Source organism: Melitaea cinxia, chromosome 6, assembly GCF_905220565.1.
Source record: "Melitaea cinxia chromosome 6, ilMelCinx1.1, whole genome shotgun sequence".
In the NCBI taxonomy this organism is placed as follows: domain Eukaryota; kingdom Metazoa; phylum Arthropoda; class Insecta; order Lepidoptera; family Nymphalidae; genus Melitaea; species Melitaea cinxia.
In genome coordinates, this window is record NC_059399.1 from 11,329,038 (window position 1) to 11,356,546 (window position 27,509).

A 27,509-nucleotide genomic window follows, 5' to 3' on the forward strand; every position below is an offset into this window, starting at 1 on the left:
AACAATCTTTGTCTATGGTAGAACATATCGTAACTTGTGACGCAACACTACGGTATACTACATAATAATATAGTATAGTGGTTTCTCGCTCACTCGCTGTCGTCGGTTTAAGATTAGTACTATCTGTGGGGGAGGAAAAATTTCGAAACGAAAGTGCAAAAGATGATTGATGCAGTTTTTTGAGTTTTTTCAAAATTCATTTTAAACGAAAGTCCTCATTCGAAATAGTGTCAAAGGTAAAGCAGCAACTGCTATTCTATAAATTTCTAAATTATTGAAAATTATCATTAAATTCAACTGAAGTCTTGGTGCTTACATTTCATTTTGTACGTAATAGAAAGGTGAGTGTTATGTAACCTTGAATTTCGGAATATTGTTATCGATCATTCATAATTTTATTAGAAGAAAAGCTTTACATAAGGTATGTACACTTTATTGGGAGTAGAATTTAAATAAGATTATGAAACGAATAGATGAGGATTAGTCATGAGGGCACGTACTGTAACTACCGATAATAGTAATTTTAATTTAATAACAAATAGGTAGGTTTTAATCAAAATGATAACATTTGCAAATTTCGTGAATAACACTATTCCTTTTTGTTGCAATAAGTTTTCCATTTTAGGTATATTATAATATTTACCTAACCTTGAAATTTTTCTTGATCACCCTTATGGATTTTCCTCGTAGTTGTTATATTCTGTATCGTATGATTAAATGTTATGATGTTTGTGATATTTTATTTATAACATTAAATGAATAAATGTTAGAAAAACACATTTTTAAACAATTGTAAAAATACAGGTAAAATTTGATTACAAAGTAATAATAATTTGAATAACATAATTTCTTTAAAGTAATTATTAATTATATTATATATAAGGTAATTAATTAGTTATATATATAGGATATACCTATACGGGTATTGGATATTTAAACAATGTAAATGATTCCAATGATGAGGTTTTTAAAAAATCTTTTATAGTTTTCTGTTTCTAAATTAAGTCCAATGTAGCAAGCTCAAAATAAAGTATAATAGTTTGTCAGTGTGCCAGTTACTTTGACATTGTGATTGTGTCAGTGACCTACTTTTCTTGGTTATTTAAACTGATATCACTACTGTATGTCTTATAAAAATATAACATTTGTTTGTACTAATTTCAATAATATTTATCAAAAACTATTGTATAGTCTTGTCCTTCCAACCTTAATATGTTTAGTTTATTATACAAATGATCAAGTAATAACATCATTAATAAATTATTATTTTTATATATTTTCACAAGTTGTACTATTAAATAAACCCCTATCCCTACTAATATTATAAATGTGAATGTATGTTTGTTTGTTATGTTTTTACACGTGAAAACTACTTAATTGATCATCATGAAATATTGTACACTTATTCTTGGAGGTATTAGAAGTAACATAGGATACTTTTTATTTAAAAAAAAATTAAATGTGAGCGAAGCTGCGCATAAAAGTTAGTAAATAATAATTTTACCGGTTTCGCCAGTTGTGGAAAAAGTTTATCCTATAAATAAGCTGTAGATTGTCTTTAACAGCAGAAGGCCATTAGAACCTGTTTTCCTCAATTAATAAACTACAGGATTTACATACATATTTGCATAGGGAAATATCTCATAAATAAAAAAAAAAAAAAAAAAAAAATAAAAAAAATTTCAGTTCTGTCATCCATCAAATAGCATTATTTACAATCAGTAAAACAGGCCCTAAGTATTGTAGTCAAGGTATAAGTAGTAAAAAAATCTTAATCACGCTTTGACATAAATGATTTTTAACATAGTTTGTATTTACAGAATATAATAAAAACAAGATACAAAGATGCATCGGGCTAGGATAATACTTAAGGCATCAAATAAAATTGGTAATACTGAAAGATTTGCATCATGGCTTCTCAACAAACAGGTAAGAAGTAATATAGAATTTATACATATTATATATGTATATATATATATATGTTATGTTTTAATAATTTAAATTTATTATCTGCTTAGGTGATAGGTATATCAAACAACATATAAATGTTTTTGTTTTGAAAATTTATAGCTGATAGTGATAGCAAGTGTAAAGATACGTGCAAGGAATATTGGAAATAAATAGCTTAATGATAGTAATTTTATTGCTATGTTAATTAAGGCTAATCATTATTATACAGAAATTTATTAATATGTGGTTTGCTGTGGTTTTCCATCAATGTAATTTTTAATGTATTGTTTATTAGTGTATAAAAAGGCAGTGGTATAATTGAAGGCAACAGAAATATTTAATAATAGTTTATCATCATTATTATAATTTTTATAACATAATAACAATTGTTATTTAAAAACTGTATTTTTTATGAAATGTGTATGCATATCAATTTATAGATCACTAATAAATATTTAACTGGAGAGTATTAACAGCTATTAAAAATTGGATTTAATTATTTTAAAAAAAGGCAGTGGGATAATTGAAGGCAACTGAACTAGTTTAGTGCATACAATAGATCCCTTTTTATATGGTCCAGTCAACTTGTAATATTTTTAATTTTCTTTTTTTTTAAAATAGAGTGCTGCAGTAACAGTGACAGCCAATCGGTTAAAGAGTTCAACAGCTGCGGAGCCATTCCTTAATGGATCAAGCTCTGCATATGTGGAGACAATGTACAATGCCTGGCTAACAGATCCAAATTCTGTACATGCTGTGAGTAAATTCTATTGTTTGATTACCACAAGGTTGGTGTTGGCTAGCATATGGTTCGGCTGATGTTTATTAAATACCATAGCTCATGGAAGCATTCAAGACCAGATATATTAAAAGCGGGTTGCCAACCCTATTCTCTCTACCAAGAGCTCTGGCTACCTTACTCACCTCAGGAATACAACACTACTTAAGTTCATTACTTATGATTTGATCTTCCGAGAGGTTGAAATACTACTCAAGTCAGGCTGTTTCAAAGCTTAAGTAGGATCTTCCCTACCGTATCCTACCTCTTGTATTATTTGTTCTGAACATAATTTTAAAAGCTAGTTATAGTTAGGCTAAAAGAGAGTTATTCAGCTCTCAAAAAGTATTTAATTATGGTAACTATTTTGTTACTTTAGGTATAAGATTAACCAAAAAAAATTTTTTTTCGTAATCAAATGTAGAATGATAAAAGTTTGGTAGCATTATAAATTTTGATGTGTAGGTTATATACTTAACTAACATTGAGTGAATAAATGAAAACACGAATCTAATGTTATTTGTTTTTGGCAATCTCTTTAATTAGTATAAAAATATTTAATTGTTAGTTCCATAATCATTTTGATTAATTGACAAATATAAGAGTTGCGACACAAAACTGCCCAATTTTGTTTGCAATAGGTGTTTGTAACTATAGTATATCCATGTCAAGAAAGTAGTGACTCACCAGTGACAGCAAAGTAAAGACATACACTGAGGTGAAAATTAATCATTAACATTAAAAAAAGAAGTCTTTTATGACACAGTATTTCCAATTCCAATTTGATAATTATCGTCACAATGTTTCGATATTCCGAGAGTTTCCGCTAACCACGTGTCAGTGTGCTCTTCACTAACCACGTGGTTAGAGTATTTATTCGATTTGTAGTTCTGCTTTGAATTATTTATTAATTTTATGAAAAGATAAGGTAATTTAAATGAAATTGACTAAACACGTGTCTAAAGGACTTACTTGAATTGGTTAATGTGAAGAAATTCACTTCATTTTACTTTGATCTAATTGGTAAAGGGCCGTTGCTAAGCAGGTAGACAAATATGAGTCACTTACTTTTTTAACGCGAATACACTACAATATTTGAAAATGTAATATAAATATGTGTACTATCTAAAATAAAAATGTCATTGCAAGTGCGATTCTACTTATGATAATATTGCTGATGACTTACAAATATGATTACATGATACAAAAATGATTTTCAATCGTGAAATCGCGGTTTTACTTTAGACTTGTAACAACTACAATGCTTTTAGTTTCAAGTAGCGTAAAGGCTTTAATTTAAATGTCGCTATTCTGCAAATCATCATTTTAATCGTCAAGGTGTTCTTCACGTGAAATTCGTAATGCGTGCAAGGTCAATTTGAAGGCGAGCTCTAATTCGGTCTGTTTAACACTTGAATTACACAAATCTACTTTAAAACCGGTTTCATCTCGACAAACAGTTCCAGTCAAAATGTGTTTATATACATTTTATCCATGAAAACTAAGCTGTTATATAATATTTATTGTTTCTCATGAGGAATTGTAATAGGTATCAATAGATATAAGAGTGACAAATAAAATAATAAAAGCCGTATAAAGAAACATTTATTTTGGAGTTTAGTCCTTAAGAATCGATTTTCATATAAGGCCCCCCAGTATGAAAAAAATATGAGGACTAAAATGTACTAAACGAATGACCTCATTACGTTTCTCGTAACGCCATCTATCGGTAAGACAAACTACTAAGAAAACTTCGTCGTCTATCGAAACCCAATAGATGACGACGTTTTCTAGTAACTATTCTATTTCTAATAAGGAAGAGACCAAGACCAAGATGAGGACTGACCTACGGACGGAAGAAGAAAAAATAATAGTAAGGCAAAGAACCCAAGGGCAATAAAACCCTGGCCCAATAGGGCCGAAATAAGGTGATCCCGGAGGCGAAGCCCCGGTGATGAAAGCCCGGGTAAAGAGGGCAACCTCGAGGCCCGTACCCAGACAGACTCTCAGGCCTGTCAGGAAGAGCCACATACACACCTTTCTAATAACTCCATCGCTCGATCGATAGATGGCAAAGACGGGCAGCAGCGTCTTCAGTGCGACAAAGCTAGCCCTGCGGTAACCAACCCGCCTGCCCAGCGTTGTGACTATGGGCAAAACACATGAGTTTACGCCATTTTTGGCGCCAACTTGTGGAGGCCTATGCTTAGCAGTAGACTATATTAGGCTGAAATAATGGTATTAATCTTTTTCTTAGACTAGTAAGCATTTTTGTGCCTATTTAGACAGTCGATCTGAAGGAGTAAACTCCAGTCGTGCGTCGGAGCTGACACATACTTTTTTATTGTTTTTGATTATATTCAAGTTATGAACTTATGGCAGAGAGTTAATGACAGGTAACTCACTAGAAAACTGCATTGGGTTATATTGCTGAATATATCTTAATATAATACGTTATAATAGCCTATGATCCCGCTGCAAAATCGTTACGTTCATCACGTTGATAAACAAACTAATTATTTCAATCCTTTATGAATCATCGATAAAAGGTGCGAGTCAAAAAGTGCCTGCAAATGTATGTTTAAATTTGAGTTTGATTTGATTAAGTATATGATGAACATACTGATTATGCAGCGGGATCTTAGGCTATAATGAGTGGTGTAAAATATGCTTATACAGCCTTCAAAAATGTATTAGTTATTGTTTTTATGTAAGGTTGTATTCACATCCTCACTTTATCCATAGAATTTACCCTTGCATTTGTCCTAATTCAATGCGTACTCAATTGATAAAGTTGAGGTCACGAGATACATTATATTCACAACTTTCGCGTTTTTGTTGTAAAAGGTAAATAAAATAATTAAATTTCGATATATTCTAATTTTTAAGGCTGTTACGTATATGAACGGGAGCCAACGAGCTGAAGGCATCGGCTAATGTTAAATTTGCAATTTTTAATTAAATCATTGTTTCAGTCAATTTCATCTCAAAGGAGAAAAAAACCAAATACCATTTTATAAAATATTTAATGTGCAAAATGTAGAACTGTAGACAATTACAGATATAATTATAAATGTAAATTACCTTGGAAGATCTTTGGAGATTTTGCTTTAAAATAGTTTTTAAGTATAAAAGTGTTTTGTCATTATTTCTCTATAGCTATTTGAATTTTGAATTTGAATTGTTGTAGTCGTGGGACGCATTCTTCCGCAATGCGACTAACGGCGCCCAGCCCGGCGTTGCGTACACGGCTCCACCGAATCTAGCTCCTTATTCTAAGAATGAAGTGCCGCTTACGTCACTTGTCCCAGCGTCCGGTGGTATGCCATCTATCACTGCCGGTAAGTTATGCATTGCATGTTGTCGCATAATACGTGTTGATGTAAATAAATCTAATATATAAAATTCTCGTGTCATGGTGTTAAACATTGAACTCCTCCGAAACGGCTCGACCGATTTTAATAAAAATTTTTGGGCATATCGGGTAGGTCTGAGAATCGGCTAACATCTATTTTTCATATCCCTAAGTTATAAGGGTGGGGGGGGGGGATTAAGCGGGTTAATAACATATATGGCAAAGCAACGTTTGCGGGGTCAGCTAGTAATAGATAAGACGATGCGAATTATCAGCTATTAATTAACTTTCCTTTGGAAATTAGTCAAAAAGATAAATTTCAGTAACAAATTTATTTCGTAATTTTACAGCGATACATGATACATATTTAGCGAGTATTTGGAATTTGCAACTTATAGTAAATATATTTGTATTTGCGTAAAGATGTATTTAGGCTATGACATAGTTTATTTTCTGTTATAACAGGCTCCCCTATAAATGAAAAAATCATCGACGATCACCTCGCTGTCCAGGCTATCATCAGGAGTTACCAGGTGAACAATTTTCCAATTGCCTATTTGTAATTTTATTTTTTATTGTTTGCGATTTTTTATGTGGTGTATCTCATAATTATAACAAGTTCATGAATGAACCTCGAGTTAGTTAAATCGATTAGTAATATTCAGTTAGTATAGTTCAATAACAAAAGCGTTGGTATGTTGTAAAGAAAATAGGAGATAACATTAAGTGTATCATTTATTTTTCCATATTATTTATGTTATTTCACGTCATATTAGTTAAGTTTGTTTAATTTCTTTGCGATTGTTGTGTATCCTTTATAAATTATTAAAAAAAAAATGGAACGCAAATAAAAAAGGTCGGTTAGAGAATGTTCAATATCTTAAAAGCTTTATGAAATAAATACTAAATGAAAGAATATTTTATGGTGCTTAAATAAATAAATTAGTTCAACCATTTCATTTTTAACAAATATCTAATAAATAAAACTGCGTACCTTTTCCAGTATTTTCGTAAATGTAGATTGGTTACAGATGTGCCTTTTTCACGCACTTTTAGTTCATTGTGTTTGCTCCGTGAGCTCGCAATACAACTGTTATGCTATTTGTCATACTTCCTACTAGGTTTTTGATACGATGCTGCGGACTATTCTGTCATTCCTCTATTAGAGCTTCTTTTATTTCACGTAGCGTGATTGACTAAGTTTGTCACATGCATGCTCACTGGGGTTAAAATTATCAAAAAAAAAAGAAAAAAAATTATAATTGTTTTATGTGGCAGTAAATATTCTTTAATTTAGTTTTTATTTCATAAAGCCAGGTCAAGTACCTACTTTTGAAGATATTGTAGATATTCTTTCGAACCGACCCTTTTTCTTTGAGGGTCTACTGTAAAAACAGAAATGATTATGTTTAGAATAGTAACAGTTCAAAGAACAGTACTGCAATTCTTTAATTAATTTGTAAAAAATTTTCGCAACTCCACGTAGTTTGGTACTGAGAGCACACTTATATTATGTTTTTTCGTTGCTTACACATTTTTGACAATGTTGTTTTAGTGGGAGTAGTTAATTTGATTTAGTATAGTAATAATATTAGTGTAATAGTAACTATCAGATTGATATGGAAATTGGTGTGGAGGTCATTAAATATAAAAATGATGTAACTTGGAAATGCAAATGCGATAATTTTATTTTTAGAGATGAAAACACCAGTAGTTTTTTTTAAATGACTTTACCACACTTATCTGTTAGAAACCGGAATCTGTTTACGAATCTCTTTCAGATAGCAGATAAAGCTTTATTTGTTTGCTACAAACTTGGGATTGTTCTTGACGACGAGCATAGTATTATACTCGTATGTCGTAAACAATAATTTTTTAATTTTTATTTCATTAGATCGGCAAACAAGCGTACGGCTCACCCGGTGGTATGAGATTACCGTAGCTTATAGACGCATGCAACCCCAGAAGCGCCGCAAGCGCGTTGCCGACCCAATCCCCACCCCCTCCCAGGAGCTCTGGTCACTTCACTCCCCAACAGGAACACAATACTGCTTGAAAACAGTATCATTTAGCTGTGATATTCCATAAGGTCGAGGTACTACCTCAGTCGGGCTGCTCCATATTTTGAACAGGGAATTCCTGCTGTGTCCTACCTCAGTTTTTAAAATATTGTACAATCCTTTTTTGCAATTTTTACTACTTGTAACTTGTGATGTCTTTCATCTGAATTTTCATTGGAGATTTTTTTTTATATCAAATTTACACTACCAATTTTAATATACAAAATTAAAAAAATATGGGTTAGTATTTAAAGTAATTTATGAGATAGCAATAGTACAAGATCCGTCTTAAGAACTATGTAAACCCTCATGTGCTTAATGACAATATGTAACCGTCCAATGAGCTCGTAAGCACAGTTATAATTTACAATAAAAGGATGGTTTATGTCAAATTAACTTACCTTCTTAATTTTTTTACTCAACTAGCTGTGCCCGCGACTTCGTCCGTCGTAGCAAAAAAATTATTGTTCAGTTCGCACAGTTATATAATAAATTTCTAAAATAAAAGTAGCCTCATTTACTGCTTATCACATCAGCTATCTGCCAGTTTAAGTCCCTTAAAAATCGGTCCAGCCGATCCAGAGATTAGCCGGAACAAACAAACAAACAGATAGACAGACAGACACAAAAATTGCAAATAAACTTTAAAAGGTTATTTTAATATTACAAACAGACACTCCAGTTTTATTTATTTGTATAGATTAATTAACTAACGTTGTCTAGATGCGATTTCATGCATATATCATGCATACGTACTGGATCGTTGTATTTAACCACATATATTGCCTAAGTCGGATCTTAGACTATAGATACTTTGGCAAACCCATTTCCGAGGGTTGTGTGATAGCGGATAAGTGTGTGTATTGTCGTTTCATGGGTTTTGGGTTTTCGGGTTAGATTAAGATATCGTCTATTAATCACTTGAGGTTCCAAAGTGGGGGGAAGGAGGTAGAAAAATATCACGAAATATCACGCGTATTTATTTTCGATGGACGCGCGATTTCTAAACAAAAAAAAAAAAAAACACGATGCTTAATTTTTTACAAATTAATCAGATTATATTATATGTATTTAGAGACAATATTTTGAAAATTTCAATTTACTTTTCACAAAAAATAGACGTGACTTTTGGGTATTAAAGAGCGGGCCAGGGGTTTAGAGGGATTAAAATTTTCAAAAAAAAAAAAACATCAAGTGATTAATGGACGACCCCTAACGGTGATGGGGGTGCGGCAGGCTCGCGGGCACCTGGCGGCCGACGTGGACCCGCTCGGCATCACTACGGCGAACCTTCCCGAACTGGGCATGCGCGCTCCTAGCTCCGAGCTCATCATGAGGAAATATTTCAATTTCGGTACGATAACGGACCCGTTGACGATTGCTATCGGCACGGATGTTGAGCGCTGACCATCAACTTGGGGGTTCATTAAATATGTCACGTTGAATTTCACCGTTTCGGACTTCTTCCTTTGTCACGTCACACTTTTAGCGGATTTTCTAAGTTTCTAACAAATATTACGTTAAAAAGCTAGGTTCTCCCTGTAAATGCTTTGTTGATTAAAAATAGCATACGGAACAATAATATGATTTCTTTTATAGTTTAAAGGTATATCAAAAATCTTCCCATTGTCATATCTCGTCATTAAGCTGCCGCGCCCCTTTATATGCGAACGTACTTTATGGGAAAACCCCTTGCGCGGAATCGAGTTTTGGGTCTCTTTGGTGACAGAAGTACGCGGTAATCGTATTGTACAATGATTGGTCAGTCTCATTTCGCGTCACTCGTGCGCCTTTCGCGTTTGGTTCCTTTACGCTGCTACAGGGTAGCTGTAACTTTGTACTAATTACTACTTTAGCACTCAATATCTATGCCGATACCTGTAACATTCACATTTGTATGTCGTTGCTTTTAAGGTTGGCGTGACTTAATTTAGCATAAGATAATTTTGGCCCTTTTTTTGTAATATTACTTCATAGCCCACAAAAATAAACGGATTATATTAAATGTTTTAATCGTAGCTTAATAATTACTGTTACATATAAATAAAATGTAGCTCTAATGTGGTTATCTAAAATTATTAATTTTAATATAACATCTTTATTATAGTTACGCCAACTGTTTACTATGAATAGTCAAACACACATCTCACCTAAGCATAGTATTTTGCAATGTTTTTTTGTTATCATTTAGTTGTATGGCAAACAGTGATTGTTTTAAATTATAAAATGTGTTTCACATTTTAAATAATTACTTAATAATGTATACCTATGTGCCTTTTTGCTTACTAATATCCATAGGTTCACTGTAAATTGTATTTTGCATGTTGTGACAATATTTGCAGCTCTTTTAACATGTTGGTTGCAGTAGTGTTGTGGACGTTGTGTCTGTTTAAAAATTATAGTGATAAGCAGGTTTATTTATAATCTATAAAATTAACCGCATTAACACTTTCTAAACATATATCAATAAACTAATCTGACCGATATTAAAATAAATTGCTAGTCTCAATGTTACTACTTTTATACAACACAACCAAAAAAAAAAAAAAAAAAATTATAGTACTTTTAATCTAGTAATTTTGGGCTTAGTCGATTATATAAATAATTGTTATTGTATTAAATTTATTATGTACAGTGTAGTAAATTAAGTAGATACATTAAGTTTTTATTTATCATTAAAATTTAAGAATATTATAACAATTTTATGTTTTTTTTTTTTTTAATTATGTTAAGGTAGATTTTATATATGGAAGCTAAGAGTTAGTATCAATAACGTTTTGTTCACCTTAAATTTTTTATTTTACGTGTTAGTGTACAGGTGAGTGATAAGATAGGAAATTGATCTAACAGTCTCTCAATGATCGTCTCATTTGATAGTTAAAGAAGTATTATAATTCATATTAGAGTATAATAAAACTTCTTTTAACTATCAAAATGTTAAATCGTGTTTGAAAAGATTTTGAACCATAATTATTTTTGTGGATTGTCAGGTAGCGTAGTAGGCATAAGATTTTTTTTTTCTATGAAGAATATATGAAATGTCATGTAACCTTACGATATTAAATTTTAAGTTAGTAATATTAACAGTTAATTTATTGTTATTATATTATATGTATGTAATTAGAAGATTATCAATATGCTCGCTTAAAATTGAATCGGTAGTGTTAAATTGGGATTGTAAAGAAACACGTTTGAGTGTTCGGCCCAGAGTAATATATTTTGTTGGAGATCCGGAAACAAAGTGGAGACTCAAATAACGACAATATTTTGTATGGCTTATGAAAAGGTTTACCACGAGCAGGGATCGAATCTGTGACAGTTATTAATATCCAGCGAACACTGCACTAACGCGTCGTTGAATAAATAAATAAATATCTTTAACATATAATACAGACTGTCGTTTGTTTCTAAGATAGGTAACTTAATGCATATTTATAGGTCTTATTGATATACCTACATTTTTTTTGATAAAAATAAATACATATATTACACCCAGACTCGGTGGCTTGAATCGAACCCACAATGCCTGGACCAGAAAGCAGGGTCACTGCAAACTGCGCTGGCGGACTTATAACAAGAAAAAAAAAAGAAGTCGGGCTAGTGAATAGTTTTGAAAAGAGTTTATCTGACCAATAGTCTCGTGGGCACCTCGTGGCTCGTCTCGATCCTCTGGGCATCTCGACCGGAGACCCGGTGTCCAGTGGGCACTGGCACGGAGGCCTGCGGGCCTTCGCCAGCGAAGCGGTCATTAGGCAACACGTACGATTCGGTATGGGTCATTCGTATTGCGCTTGGGGTATTTGCTTAGCACCGGATTTCGGGAGAGAGAAGTGGCCTAGCGATCGACAAATTCGTTCCTCGAGATGCTAATTAGGTTGGATAAAATGACCGAGTTTTGTCACTAATGTGAATATTTATGTCACTTTTGTACAGTTTTTAATTTTAGTCTAACGAATTCGGTCGATGGCAATGTTTCTTCCAGACACGCTAGGGTAGAGCGAGAGCAAATTTCCGCATCTATTAAACTGATTACGGGTGTCTTCTAAAATAAACAGGAGTGTATTGTAACTTTGTCTATCAATATTGTAATAAAAAATAAACAACTGTTAAATGTTTGTCAATTTCATAATACAAATCTCGCTCTGCTCTGATGAAAGACAAAGGGCAAGTGCTGCTTAATAACTATTGTTTTCTACAAACTTGCTGTGATTTTTCCTACTAAAGAAAATTTTTTGACAAAAGTCTAAAATATAGATTTTGTCAAAATTCTATCGCTAGTATCGAAAACAGCAGATAGATTGAAAACAGCGATATATATTTATGGATATATTATCTTTATCTAGCACATTGGCAATATTGTAACTAAAACTCGCTTTTCTGATTAAATATGTTTATATATTATTTTAATTCACTTAAGAAATATGAGGCCCAAAAGAGTCTAAACTATTTATTTTGCACTAATTCATTGAATATCCAATGCAATATATATATATATATAATCTATGGGTGGTATCAGTAGATGCATTAAAACTATGTAGTAATTTGCTGCTCTAACTATGTAATATGAATTATCTGCACAAGTTATAAAATTGCTATGGGTAACTGTTAGCTTAAACAAATCTTTTCCGCCGAAGTATTAGCGAATGGAATGTTTCTTTATTTCAATATTATTTTTGTTAATTTTTGGGAATGTAGTGATTTGAAAGTTTGTTTTTACTTTGGTGATTTATTATATTTTGGTGATTGGATTTTAATTGGCCATAGAAATTTTGGTGTATGTATGTATACTCGGAAATAAATTTGTTTACTACCTTTTGATATTTACTTCGGGTCAATGTTGGCAATGTACCAAATATTTTTGCGTCGTGCAAAATTGCCAATAACGATTAGTAAAAAATAGGTCTCAATTGAATTATTAAAACCTTTTAATATACTTACTTATTACTTATATTTTACGAAATTAAGTTTCGAGCATATAAATATGTTATATACAACTATTAAACAAATAAATGATTAAATTACATCTAATTTGAGACTAGCTTTTTGACATTCGGTCCTTACTAAAAGTTTTGTATCTTGTGTGGTCTATGCTTTTAGATATAAAATACTTAGCAGAGTAGCTAAATATATTAGTTTTTGTGCATATTATGCCATCAGCGATCATATTCCTTTACTAGAAAAGAAAATAAATGTATGAAAATTTAATTTTTAGGAGTACGTATTTGACGTTGAAACGTGGAAGCTATGTTTACGTTACCTAGATATAGTTGTTACTATAAACACTGATAATATAAGGGCAGACACTTGTTATTACACAATTAGTCAATCGTTAAGAGTTATTAATTATGATATTATTTACGATCATGTGTAATATTTCCTTTACTTGTTTTATTTGACGTATAATTACTATTTAGTGTAAATAGTACATAATTTACTAAAACATAAAAATGTATATTGTATTATATATTGTTACAATTTATTAATACTAGTTCTGTAACCTTAATCTTATTACGATTATTTTCTCATTAATCAGAACTCATTTTAATCATACTGTAGACGCTCGAAGCTAGACACATCTTATTGTTAGTAAAATTATTTATAAGATTAGTTTTGTTTATTTTGTCATGTTATATCTCATATTTTATTATTTCAATTCAAAAGTCATTTCCTTTACAGATTTTGGTAGTAAAAGTTTTTTGCAATGTACCACTTTACATCGAAAAATGTGCTTAGCAGTTAAGATTTTTAACTTTTAAGGACAGAAAATTTTTACTTGTTATTTTAAACGAATGTCGACACTTAGGACCGAAGTTCAATCCTCAAATATAGTTTTATTTATGTAGTGTTATATTGGTTATATATTATTTTATGATGCTATTTATATTACTTAACGCTTCTTATTTCTTATTTCTAATACCTAACCAAAGTTACGCTGTTCTATTCTGGCCTACTTAACAAGTTAAAAACTAAAACAGATCCGAGGACACCATATAGCGAAACTCGACCCGTTGGAAATAGCAAACTACAATTTGGCTGGTAAAAATCCTCGGGAGGTCATTCACAACAGCTACAGGTTTGGTAAGGAGACAGCCCGCATACCCTGGCCGCTCGACATAGCTGGATGGGTAGTTATGGCGACGTAGTAGAACGAAATATTAATTTTCTTTTGTATTTTACGTTTAATTTGCATTTTTATATTTTAGTTCGTTGTATACAAAACTGAGCCATAACTACAAAGACCAAGTATCGTAAAGCACAAGTCCTCGGCTCGCACGTTACTCTCACTTTTCCATAACTGCATGGTCACAGTGTCTTGAATATCAGAACGTTGATAATGTGCATGATCGCATGAGTAACGTCTATAGTGTACAATATTATATGCATGTTTATATGTCTACGATAAGAGTGTAAATATTTATTATACATGTGTATTTTATACGTATATCCATCTTACATTTTTGGAGTGAAAGAAAAGATTGAGGTGACCTTGAACGATAAATTTATATCTTCGGCGCTGGATTGTAGCCAATGTTATATTCGACACGCACCTTACATACTTAGATACCTTAGAAGTATAAAATAATTTGAACGACTAGAATGTATAGATTGAATATCATTTATCTTGTATAATTAACATCATTGTCATAATTCTATGTAAATATTTGTTAAAGTCCGGAATTGTAAACTATGGTTTGATGCTTTTACTGGTCTGGGACCTTATAGGGTAATTGTGTAGTTATTAAACTACAAGATGTGTTTATATATTTTTTTGTCATTGACTTTAAGTGCTAGTAAAGGGAAATGATACTATCATTGCAATTCGCTTTTATCTGTGCTTGTCTTCTCTGTTTCTAAATGTAAATTTGTATATTTTATTATAGAATTTATTTATATTATTGTAATGGTTTTATAATCATTAATTCTTGAGTTTTTAACTTTTTCCGAACAATCCCTTTCTTATAAAACACTTTGTTTTTAGATGAAGCTGATATGGACAGGGTATTCAAATTACCCTCTACCACTTTTATTGGAGAAAAGGAAAAGGCTTTGCCTCTAAGGTAAAAATATTTTAGTCACACCAATAAAACATTAATTACAATTTATTCAGCTTAACATAGTTGAGTCTTATTATCGAAAAACTCGTGATTTGTTTACAATAACCGAGTACGATTATTATTTTCTTAAGTATCATTTTTAATTTGTTTTTGTAACAGTCATAACCTTGAATAATTAAACAGGTTGGGACTATAGTTATTAATAATAAAAATAAATAACTTGTCAATAAATTATATTTTTATTTCATTTTAGGGAAATTCTTAATCGTCTCGAACAGGCGTACTGTAATAATATCGGAATTGAGTTTATGTTCATAAATTCTCTGGAACAATGTAACTGGATCAGACAGCGCATGGAACCCCCCAACGTGACGAAGATGAGTCCTGACCAGAAGAGGTTGATACTGGCTCGCCTTACTCGATCTACTGGGTAAGTTACACTAGATGGACAGAACATATAAACATGTAACTCTATAATAAGATGAGAGTCTGAATGTGTATGTACCCGCCTACCCGCAGTGGACCAGATTTTTATATATATTTTTAGCTTAGTATTTCTCAGTAAGAGAAATTTTCATTTAAATCATGCTGCTACTTTCAGTACGATACAATGTGTTAGTATGATTCAGTACACATATAAATTATGTACATTCAATCCTAATTACTTCAATCAGTTTAATAATTTCTCCTCGAATCCATCATCGATAACTCTTACTATACCTACCATCTTTACAAACTTTCCCCATTTTGTGATGATTAAGATTTTATTTTTGCCGTTTTTTGGTCTAGTCATATCTATTGACACCCTTCAGCACTATATGACAAATTGTATAAATACACGTTTAATGATGGTACGGGCGAGATTTATTATACATAACAAGAATTACATTAAGATTGGCAAACAAGCGTACGGCTCACCTGATGGTAAGCGATCACCATAGCTTACAGATGTTTGCAAACTAGAAGCATCGCAAGCGCGTTGCCAACCCTATCCCCAATTCCCCCAGAATGAAATATCTTACTCGAATTTTGGAGCAACCCTATGGGAAGGCTAAAGGGAAAATGGGAAAGTTAAGGTACTGCTATATTGTGGTCCTGTCTTAATTAAGGTAGCCAGAGATTCGGGGGAGGGTCAGGTATAGGATCGGCTACACACTTGCAATGCTCCTAGTGTTGCAGGCGTCCATAGGCTAAGGTATCTGGTTACCATCAGGCAAACCTTATGCTTGTTTGGCACCTTTATAGTAAAATAAAAAAAATGTTAATAAGAAACAATGATATCAGTTGTAGTTATTAGATTAAAAAAAAATTATGTATTTATTTTTGTTGGAAAATAAAAGAAAGCGATAAAAACAAATTCTATAATGCTTTGCTTTTATCCAATTGTTCAAGATTGCTTATCTAGAGTAACACATGTCTGAGGTAATGTTTTATTTTAATAACATTGCTTTGATTGATATGATAACTGTGAATAATAGTTATCGTTCAGAGTTATCGTATCTAAGTCGACCCCTTAAGAGACCAAGATTTAAAATAGATAATTGAAGTTTCTAGATGTAAATAAGAACTCTTCAGATTGAATATTATTATAATTTTTTATTAAGCAGCTGAGATGTAGCGTAATTTATTTGAAATCAATATATAAAAATCTTTATTCAAGTAGGTATTTTGGAATCGTTATTGTACACATTATATAATATAGGGATATTTTTAATTGCATATCAAAAAACTTATCACCCAGCAATATAGGTCCGTGAATTTAATAATTTTTACATCAGATATTATTTCACAGCAAGTAAATTTTTATGCATAATAAAAAAAAAAAATAGCATTCTACAATCCTCTATATAAACTATAAGTTTGCAAAATTTCATACTCCTTCATCCGCGAATTTTATTTTATCTTATATTTTTAAACGAGAAATTCTTATATATATATATATATATATATATATAGAATCTCAATCTCGGAAACGGCTCCAACGATTTTCATGAAATTTAGTATACAGGGAATTTCGGGGGAGATTAATAAATCTAGATAGGGACCCATTTTTAGAAAATTTCGTTTTATCCCAGTTTTTAGACAGTAAAAAAATGGCTACAATGTCGTTAGAATACGAAGGTAAATTTCGCAAACGTCAATTAAGTTGTAATAGCAGGTCGAGAACCCCGTGCTAAAATAGTAAAAAATATAAAAAAGAAGTAAAAATATGTAGCTATATCTAAAAAAAAAAAACAAAACAACGGAAGACAACAATATCATACAATTTTTAAAACTGGGCAATACATCGCGAATTCTGTAAATATATATAAAAATTACAAATCAATCAAGTAGAAATGGTTTGAGTGAATCGACTTTATTATTTACTTAATATTTGTGATTGTTCTCAAACAAAGAACAAAAAAAAAACGAATTCTACTGATTATAGTATGATAAACATTATTAGAGATACCTCAAAAACAGCTATGATGAAAAACCCACAAAAACCCGTCAAATAAAGAAATTATTTTTCAAGTCTTAAATCAATGTTTTTTATGTGACAGATTCGAGAACTTCCTAGCTAAGAAATGGTCGTCGGAGAAGCGTTTCGGTCTAGAGGGCTGCGAGATCTTGATTCCTGCTATGAAACAAGTCATCGACACGTCCACAAGACTCGGCGTCGAGTCTATCATCATGGGAATGCCTCACAGAGGTACTAATATTGCTAAATATATTATATGCGTTGTAACATAAAATTATATAGCCTATAAATACCTTGATATGTCATAATTATGTATAATGCAATTTAGTTTTATTTATTTTTAAATCAAGCACTTAGGTATCGTTATTTTTGGCTTGAAGAAAAAATATAACAACCAAATTTTTTTTGAAATTTCAGAAGAATAAAATAGAAGTGTAAGTTAACGAAATGTATACTTTTTAAAATCATTATTTGATACTTAATTTTGTTTAAAATTTGTTTGTCTTAAATCCAATGTAATATTTTGTCTCAGGTCGTTTGAATGTTTTGGCCAACGTTTGTCGTAAGCCTCTTCATCAACTGTTCACTCAGTTTGCTGGTCTGGAAGCCGAAGATGATGTAAGATTCTTTGATTTATATATACATATAATTATATTTGTTAGTTTGTTTTAGTAAATTACTTTCAAAGTAGTACCAATAGCGTTATCAGAAGACTCATTTGAAACGAAGCCATGGCTTACAACAATTTAACAATTCAGTCATCTTTCTCCTCATTGCAATGTTGTTAGTCTGCGGTTTCAACTGATGTCGCTTAGACAACAACTACTGTATTACTGTCACTCAGATTATATCTGCATCGATATTAATTGTGCTGTCTATACGTATATCTGCTATTGTTATAACAATCGCTCTGATGTAGTGAGGCGGTTACAGTATAGGTGTCTAAACACCGACGGTTTGCGGGTTCGATTCCTGCTCGGGATGGATATTTGTACAAACATCTGTTTCTGGTTTGGATGTCTGTCCTTGTGGGTCTCCTCACCTTGCCTTGCAGAGCACGTTAAGCACTTGGTCTTGGTTGTTGTCATATACACCTGATAGCAATCGTTACTCATAGTAGAGAATATATCCCCCAACCAGCCATGAAGCAGCGAGGTGGATTAAGCTTTAATCCTTCCCCTATATGGAAAAAGAGGCCTACGACCAGTTGTAAAATGTTACAGGATAAATCGTGATCGTGATGTTTATATAATATTTGTAGGGTTCTGGAGACGTAAAGTATCACTTGGGTACATACATCGAGCGTCTGAACCGAGTAACGAACAAGAACATCAGATTGGCTGTTTGCGCTAACCCGTCTCACTTGGAGGCGGTGGACCCCGTTGTGCAGGGCAAGACTCGAGCTGAACAGTTCTACAGAGGAGACAATGAGGGCAAGAAGGTAAACAAAGTATTTTAATGCTTTTTATCAAATTTTCTCGATGACTCGTTATTTAGACTAATATAATTCAACTGTTCCTACATATAATATCGAAATTGAAAAAAGGCACTGTATATTTTTTACGCTGAATGATTTGTTAAGTATTGATATTGAGTATAAGCTCATGAAAAATGTGATTTTATGTGTATTTTATAGCATTTTCTCTTTTTTCTTTAAAAAAAATATACATAAAAAGTAGTTTTTTCATGCAATAAAAAAATAGAAAATTTTCAGTTTCGATACTGTACGTCGGGACAGTCGAATTGTCTTAACTCTTATCAAACTATGCGTGTAGTATACTGTAGTCATAAATTTTATTTCCAATAGATGTAAATTAGTTATAAAGCAGATTCATGTTTTTGATGCCTCGATTTCCAAATACTGGGTGAGGAATTACGAAATAAATTATGACTTGAAATGAAACAACTGACATATCTTTATTAGAAGTATTGATATTAAATTCCCTAGTCTTAAAACGTGCGTATAACTACTTGAGCATCTCGCCGAGTACAAAATGCCATACACTTGTATAATATATAAAAAAAAAATAGTTTTTATTTTGTTCAAAGTAGGTAGTTTACATTATCTAGAAGCTCTGTGGCTCGTGATATCTTAAAAAGCTGTGTTTCAGGCCACACAGTGTCTTTCCCAAAAATAGTTTATTGTTACACAATCAGACTTTGAGTTCAGATATCGAAAACATAAATGCAACTAATCTGTATACAAAGATGATAACAACACAATAATAAAACAAAGAGTATAAATACGAATATAAAAAAAAGGTTGACAATAATTAAATTATGGAAAAATAATATTAGTATACTTTTTATAACATTGCAGGTGATGTCGATCCTACTCCACGGAGACGCCGCCTTCGCCGGGCAGGGCGTGGTTTTCGAGACGATGCACCTGTCGGACCTGCCCGCGTACACCACGCACGGGACCATCCACATCGTGGTCAACAACCAGATCGGCTTCACCACCGACCCGCGACACTCGAGGTCGTCTGCGTACTGCACAGGTTTGTTACCTTCGAAACGCTGTGGTGAACATCCTGGTTATAAAATCGTTTTTTTTTTTAAATTATGAAATTGCAGTTTTATTTTGTTACTCAATACTTATTTTTTTTGTAACAAAAGATTAGAAGATATTAAAGATTCTCTGTCCCATAAGTATTTCAAAATGTTTCTCATAGATCACCAATAATAATGCGATGCATTAACTTTGGTATTTGCTTCGAATGATTTGAACCCTGAAACGTATAAACATCTTTGTACTGTTCAGCTGGCGTACATGCTTTTTCTAATAGACTTGTGGGGAATGCTTTGTATATATATTAAGACTAGCTGTGCCCCGCGTTTTCACCCGCGGTAATTTTAGGAAAGTGTGTGAGTATTTAAATATAAATAACTAGCGACCCGCCCCGGCTTCGCACGGGTGTAATGCTGATACTAAATATACTACAGAAAGTCTTCATTTATAGTGTGAAGCTAGCTTATAGCGTGGTTATTAACATAATAAAAACAATATTCAAATATGCGTCGTTAGATTACACGTTGTTACAGAATGTGTTGAAGAAATAAAGGTTCACTGCTCGTTCCTCGTAGGTGATAGCGTGATAATATGTAGCCTATATGTTGACCCGACTTCTCAATAATATTCGTGCCAAATTTGAAGTAAATCCACGCAGTACTTTTTGAGTTTATCCCGGACATAAATACAGACAAACAGACAAAAATTCTAAAAAGTATATTTTTGGCTTCGGTATCGATTGTAGATCACACCCCAAGTATTTTTAAAAAAAATATTCAATGTACAGTTTTGACTTTCCTACCATTTTATTATATGTATATAGATGAGTTGTTTTGGAAACAACAGTAGAGATAGAACATAGTGATAGAGATAGAACATAGTGGTAGAGATAGGACATAGTGGTAGAGATAGAACATAGTGATAGAGATAGAACATAGTGGTAGAGATAGACCAGCTCTGACCGGCCCCGTCCGCAGACGTGGCGCGCGTGGTGAACGCGCCCATCTTCCACGTGAACGGCGACAACCCGGAGGCGGTGATGCACGTGTGCAACGTGGCGGCCGAGTGGCGCGCCACCTTCCACAAGGACGTCGTCATCGACATCGTGAGCTACCGCCGCAACGGGCACAACGAGGTCGACGAGCCCATGTTCACGCAGCCGCTCATGTACCAGAAGATCAGGAAGACCAAGCCCGGTGAGCCGTTCTCCTCTCGTGTCGTGATGCTTAGATAAAATATATTATTAAATTTAAAAATTAATAATATTTTTCTTTAAATAATGATCATCATTCTAATAATATTTTTCTTTAAATGATGAATGTTCTGTGTATAATTTATAACAAAAGGGGTACGAACCTTTGTGGCATATCTAGCCAGCTAGCAGCTAGAAATTTCCGAGCACGATAAAAGTGGATAGAAGATAGATAATAAGATAGAGATAGAAGCACGATATAATTGGATAGCGGACACTTATACAAACAAAAAATGTCATATAACATGGTATCCTAAAGTGTCAGGTTTCCGAGATATTTAGAAGTAATGATCGCCATAAGAGTCCAAAGGCTATCATTGAAAATCGAGTTATTACGCGTATGTGAACACTCCATTGTCTTGCGGTGTCTAGATATGCCAGGCTCCATACAAAAATGTTCGAACCCATTTTGTGTGACTTAATACTGGTTTAACTGTTAACAATTAAATATTCAAATAAAATGTGATTAATAATAAACGAATTGTCGTTATTTTTTTACAGTTCTCGAAATATATGCCGATCGATTGATCGCTGAAGGCGTTGTCACGGCGGAAGAAGTGAAAGACGTTAAAGATAAATACGAAAAGATCTGTGAGGATGCTTACAACCAAGCCAAGCAAGAAACTCACATCAAGTACAAGGACTGGCTTGACTCTCCCTGGTCTGGCTTCTTTGAAGGCAAGGACCCACTCAAGGTAAAATTAAAATAACTCTTTCCAGTGGCTATAATAACTATCAATTTCAATCAATAATTTATGGAAATAATATGAAATAATTTTCAATTTAATTACATATTTTCTTATATTACGTTCTTTTTTATCTTCTTCTATTATAAGTAGTAATTAAGAGACATTCGACTACATATCTAAATAAATAAATTTATAATTGATAGATCTAAAATAAATATCAATCCTTTTATAGATGTCTCCAACTGGCGTAGTCGAAGAGACTCTCGTTCATATCGGCAAGCGTTTTTCATCGCCGCCACCTAACGCAGCTGAGTTCGAGATTCACAAGGGATTGTTACGTATCCTCAAGGCTCGTATGGAAATGGTCGAGAATCGAACCGTAGACTGGGCTTTAGCTGAGGCTATGGCTTTCGGATCATTGCTGAAGGAGGGTATCCATGTCCGCCTTTCGGGAGAGGATGTTGAGAGAGGCACTTTCTCACACAGGTGAACATTACTATGTGTTATTACTTGACATCAATGACAACGTTATTATGTAAGTCACAGCCATGAAAAAGTTATGTAAAAAGAAGTGTATGTATATACAAAAATAAAATAATATTTCTTTCAATAGGCACCATGTCCTCCATCACCAAAAGGTTGACAAGGCTACATACTGCCCATTGGCTCATCTCTACCCCGATCAAGCTCCATATACTGTTTGTAACAGCTCCTTGTCGGAATACGGTAACTATATATTTTATAATTGTTTGTAAAGTAGCTAATATGGATTTTTTGAAGTAACTTAAGAAAATGGCAATTATGTTTTGAGATGTATAATTTTGTATATTTTTTTTGTTAGTATGTCCACTTATTTAAAACTTCTGGCGATTTACATTATTCTTATTTTATGAAATTCGACTGGATTAATATAGAAGGAATGTTTTTTTTTAATTTTTTTTTTATAACTAGGGTAACATATATGTACATACAAGTGGTTTCCTTGTATTATTGAAGAAGTACATTTAATATAAAGAAATATTTTTTTTCATCAGGTGTACTTGGTTTTGAAGTGGGTTACTCTGTGACAAACCCTAATGCACTCGTGCTTTGGGAGGCTCAATTTGGTGACTTCAACAATGTAGCGCAGTGCATCATCGACCAGTTCATCTCGAGTGGACAGGCCAAGTGGGTGCGACAGTCTGGTATTGTGCTGTTACAACCACACGGAATGGAGGGCATGGTGAGTTTTACTTGCATTGTATTCCCATTAAATATATTTATTATTGTACAAGTTGACGACAAGAACGAAAGTTCAAAAATACTCATTACGCTTTCTGAAATTTCCCCACTTAAAGTGTAATTTCTATATTTCGTTCAGAAAAAAAAAAATAATTTAAGTCAATCGAATTGCCCCATCTATTCCCAAGTTTTTTGCTTAGCAGCACATTTTGCGATTCGTTTTTAATTAAATAGATATGATATGTATTTGTGCTTATGGTACGGTACTACTTCAAACATTTCTAGGGACCTGAACACTCTTCGGCACGCTTGGAAAGATTCCTGCAAATGAGCGCTGACGACCCCGACTACATGCCACCAGAGAGTCCCGATTATGAAGGTAAAGAGGAATTAATTTTTTGCAATGCAACATGAATTAAAGCTAGCATACTACTCAGCGCACTTACGCACCGAGTAGTATGAAGCGAGGCCTGTGGTGCAACGTAACGCCCGCCGTCCGCAGTGCGGCAGCTGCACGACTGCAACTGGGTGGTGGCGAACTGCTCGACGCCCGCGTCGCTGTTCCACATCCTGCGGCGCCAGATCGCGCTGCCCTTCCGCAAGCCGCTCATCCTCATGACGCCCAAGTCGCTGCTGCGCCACCCCGAGTGCAAGTCCTCCTTCGACGACATGGTCGAGGGGACCGTCTTCAAGAGGTACGAACTGGCCGTGCCCCGCGACTTTACTTTTGTCGCTTTCGATTCATTACTTTCGAGTTTTTCCTCAAATTAACATTGTTAAAGCCGCGGGGTACAGCAAATATCTAACGTTATGATTCGTCTTAAAGGGTTCAGTAGATTTAATGTGTAAAGATATAGCATTATTAAGCAAGAAATTATAAATTTTTTGTGGTGTTTGAGTGTAATGATGGTTACATATTTTATACAGATTGATCCCAGAAGAAGGTCCAGCGGCTGAAAATCCAAATAACGTTCGCAAGGTAGCCTTCTGTACTGGCCGTGTGTACTACGACCTGCTCAAGGAAAGACGCGACCGCGGACTCGAGAAGGACATCGCTATTGTCAGGTTTGTAATTATATGTACGTTAATAATGATTGCCACAAAGGTTTCAAAAATATCTACAACGATGACACTTCGTTTCGTTGTAAATATAACGTTTGGTACACGTATCAGATAGTTTGGTATTTATTATTACTACATAAAACCTATTAGTCATAGCAGGATCTTTTATATTAAATGAACTTCCTTACTGGTATTCCGATACAAATATTTTTCTAAGGTTGAATGAAAGACTTAATATTTTAAAAATCATTCACTATAAATCGATAACTGATAAGACTTTTCAGTTCGTAGCAGTAGTAAAGATGGTGTAATAAATATATATCTGTGTGCTATGTGTCGGCAGACTGGAGCAGATCTCTCCATTCCCGTACGACCTGATCAAGCAGGAGATCGCCAAGTACCCGAACGCTCAGCTGGTGTGGAGCCAGGAGGAGCACAAGAACATGGGCTCCTGGAGCTACATCGAGCCTCGCTTCCGCACGCTGCTGCAGAACCAGAAGCAGATCAGGTCAGTTGGATTGGCTTCGCAATAGACTACTACTTGCTTTGGCAAGTAGTATCCTGTTCCATATAGAAGGGTTGGTTTATACATATGTGAAGACCGACATTAGTGAACTGTCGTTATGTATTAAAGCTGTGTTTTGCTAATTGTGCTGTTGGTTTTTCAAATATTTAATAAATAAATACAACTTATCATGAGTAATGATCAACAGTACTAAAAGTTGAGAAAAATTTAATGTATATTTGAATCTATAAAATGGATGTTATTTTAATAGTAAGTATAATCAGTACAATTTTATAAGTTTAGTATATTGCTTATGTACAAACGTTCCCCTTGACGCTTACCTGCTCTATTAAAATATACTGACAGATTACGCGTAACATCGTTAGCAATATGTGATTACACTTATTATTTCTTGATAATATTTGGAAACAAATCGTAATTGGTATTACTATGAATCATAAATGTGATTTAATGTGTGGTGGGTTGTAAACGCTTTTATAACGTAGTTTAGTACACGGTTTTATATTTTATAGTATATTTTTTAAGCTCAATCGTACAATATATCGTGAATAAATTTAGATGCACTGAAATAAAAAAATGTTTCAATAAAAATGAAAGGTGCATTTTATCCACTTTTTTAATTATAATTCGACAATTGTGTATAGGAGTGTATACAAGCTAGAGGCATTGAAAGAGGGAATAATCATACATACCACAAAATATGACTAAAATAGATACAAAAAAAATCAGTCAAATACTCCACTTGTATGTCTATACAAGATACATTTCTTTAGTTTAGGTTACTACATAGCTTGCAGTTGTGCGTTAGTGTTTCTCATTTATCTCTTTTATATATTTAAATCGATTGGTTGTATTGGAATTGGTTGTTTTCATTTTCAAATTACATAATGATCGCTAACATCTCGTCCATAACCTCTGGCCATTGGTTGCAGGCCTAAGTCTCGTTCACAATCGGGCGGTTGGTTTAGTCAACTTTTCGGGGGCGCTGAGGGCCCTAAGACTGAATCGGAACCACAAACTGAAACCGTACCACGCACTATTAGGTGAGATTCTAATCCACCTAAGTAACTGCTGTAAACCAATGCTTTTATTTAGTTTTGATATTGTACTTCAACGTGATTGTCGTATTTGTATTTGTCGATATAATACAACGGTATGGGAGTATATATATTTTTGTTATTCAATTTTGACAAAGCGGCTGATAGGATTCGATGAAATCTTATTATCACCTCCTATTACAATATGTGCATTTTTCGTTTGTGGTTACTTCGTTATTATAATTGGTTGTCGTCTCTTTTATCGTTACGTTTTGCACAAAAGCTTTAATCGCAATGTTTAAAAACTGCAAGCTATGTGTTTATCTCTTAATGTGAATTGTCATTTATGATTTTAACTTATAAAGTTATTTGTTACAGTTACAATGGAAGGGCGACTGCCGCTTCGCCCGCTACCGGTTCGAAGGCGGCTCACAACAAGGAATTAAAAAATCTTCTGGACGAGTTCTGCGTATTATAAACGAATCATATCTAAATCGAAATATTTTTTTTTATGTAACGCTGTCGTCCGTAAAAATAGTTTTTACGCAACCAAAACTACAAAAATGTAATTAATAGACTTGCTTAACATTTGAAGAAATGCTGTTACGGTTATTTTGAATTAATTTTCGCTGTAAATGTCAGTATTCTAAAACAATTCTCCTTACGATTAGTTAGAATATTTAGATAAATTCTAATTTATTTATTCAATGTAGCATAATATACGGTTAGTGGACATTATTTATTTTAAATGTTACAATAATATGTCATTATGTCCCTCTTAGTAATTGTGCTTGAGTAAAGCTTGAATTGTAAATAAATCCGTTTAGTTTATTTATTAAAATGTGTTATTTCTTATCGCTAACGGGTTAACAGTTTCTATCATTAGTCCCAAGACTAGAAATGAAGCTGAGAGACAACCCTATGTTTACGATTTTTTTTCTTCATCTTTTTCGAGTATTAACTTAACTATAAAACCTATTTAAATTAGTATTTAAAAGTATTTCATCACCTTGATTAGTATAAACTATCAGCACTTGTCATAAGATATTCAATGAGATATTATTAGTAGTAAATTTTAATTAAAATCGACTAGCCGTGATTCCGTAGTACGTGTTAAAGCGGCACATGCAACTTGTTAGTGATTTTAATATATTTTGCGACCGTTAACAATCGCATAGTCTTAGTTTTGAAGTTACCGCCGCTCGCGGCCACATGTAAGGAACAACACCAAATCTACGCTACGCGTATTGTTATCTCGATGTTACATGTACGTAGACTACTATGAACAGTTTAAAACTGTCTGTAGTAATATCTAATGTTTATTGTTGTTTGTAATTCGATCCAAAAGCTGTAACTCGCATGTATTATATCCACTACTATTGTTAATATAATTTTGATCTAATATTTTTGAACTGGTTCAGGTTTGATGGGGAAAGAATGATAGGGAATCAAGAATGTTGTATGACAGGTACAGGTTTGGCAGGACACCTGAGCAATTTATGCTATTTTACTTTGATCTAGTTACTTTACAATAAATATATATTCAGTAAA

The 27,509-nt window shown here is 33.1% G+C and overlaps 1 protein-coding gene across 1 annotated transcript; it reads left to right on the forward strand.

The window, feature by feature from the left end:
• Positions 1–27,509, forward strand: LOC123654370 (2-oxoglutarate dehydrogenase, mitochondrial). The gene is made up of 23 exons (XM_045590281.1): positions 1–421; positions 1,821–1,929; positions 2,572–2,706; positions 5,919–6,069; positions 6,549–6,616; positions 14,119–14,221; positions 15,123–15,201; positions 15,452–15,628; positions 17,742–17,890; positions 18,192–18,277; positions 18,921–19,100; positions 19,980–20,160; positions 21,149–21,367; positions 21,925–22,118; positions 22,345–22,598; positions 22,726–22,838; positions 23,147–23,334; positions 23,619–23,712; positions 23,836–24,028; positions 24,261–24,398; positions 24,739–24,907; positions 25,861–25,964; positions 26,337–27,509. The coding sequence occupies exons 2-23, from the start codon at positions 1,846–1,848 to the stop codon at positions 26,434–26,436; spliced, it is 3,159 nt and encodes a 1,052-aa protein (XP_045446237.1). The 5' UTR covers positions 1–421; positions 1,821–1,845; the 3' UTR covers positions 26,437–27,509.

Bases quoted from the DNA above. Each gene is read 5' to 3' on its own strand.
- LOC123654370 (XM_045590281.1), top strand. From the start codon at position 1,846: ATGCATCGGGCTAGGATAATACTTAAGGCATCAAATAAAATTGGTAAT. The intron at 22,839-23,146 runs GTAACTATATAT...TTTTTTCATCAG, and splicing joins CAGCTCCTTGTCGGAATACG to GTGTACTTGGTTTTGAAGTG. The intron at 23,335-23,618 runs GTGAGTTTTACT...AAACATTTCTAG, and splicing joins CACACGGAATGGAGGGCATG to GGACCTGAACACTCTTCGGC.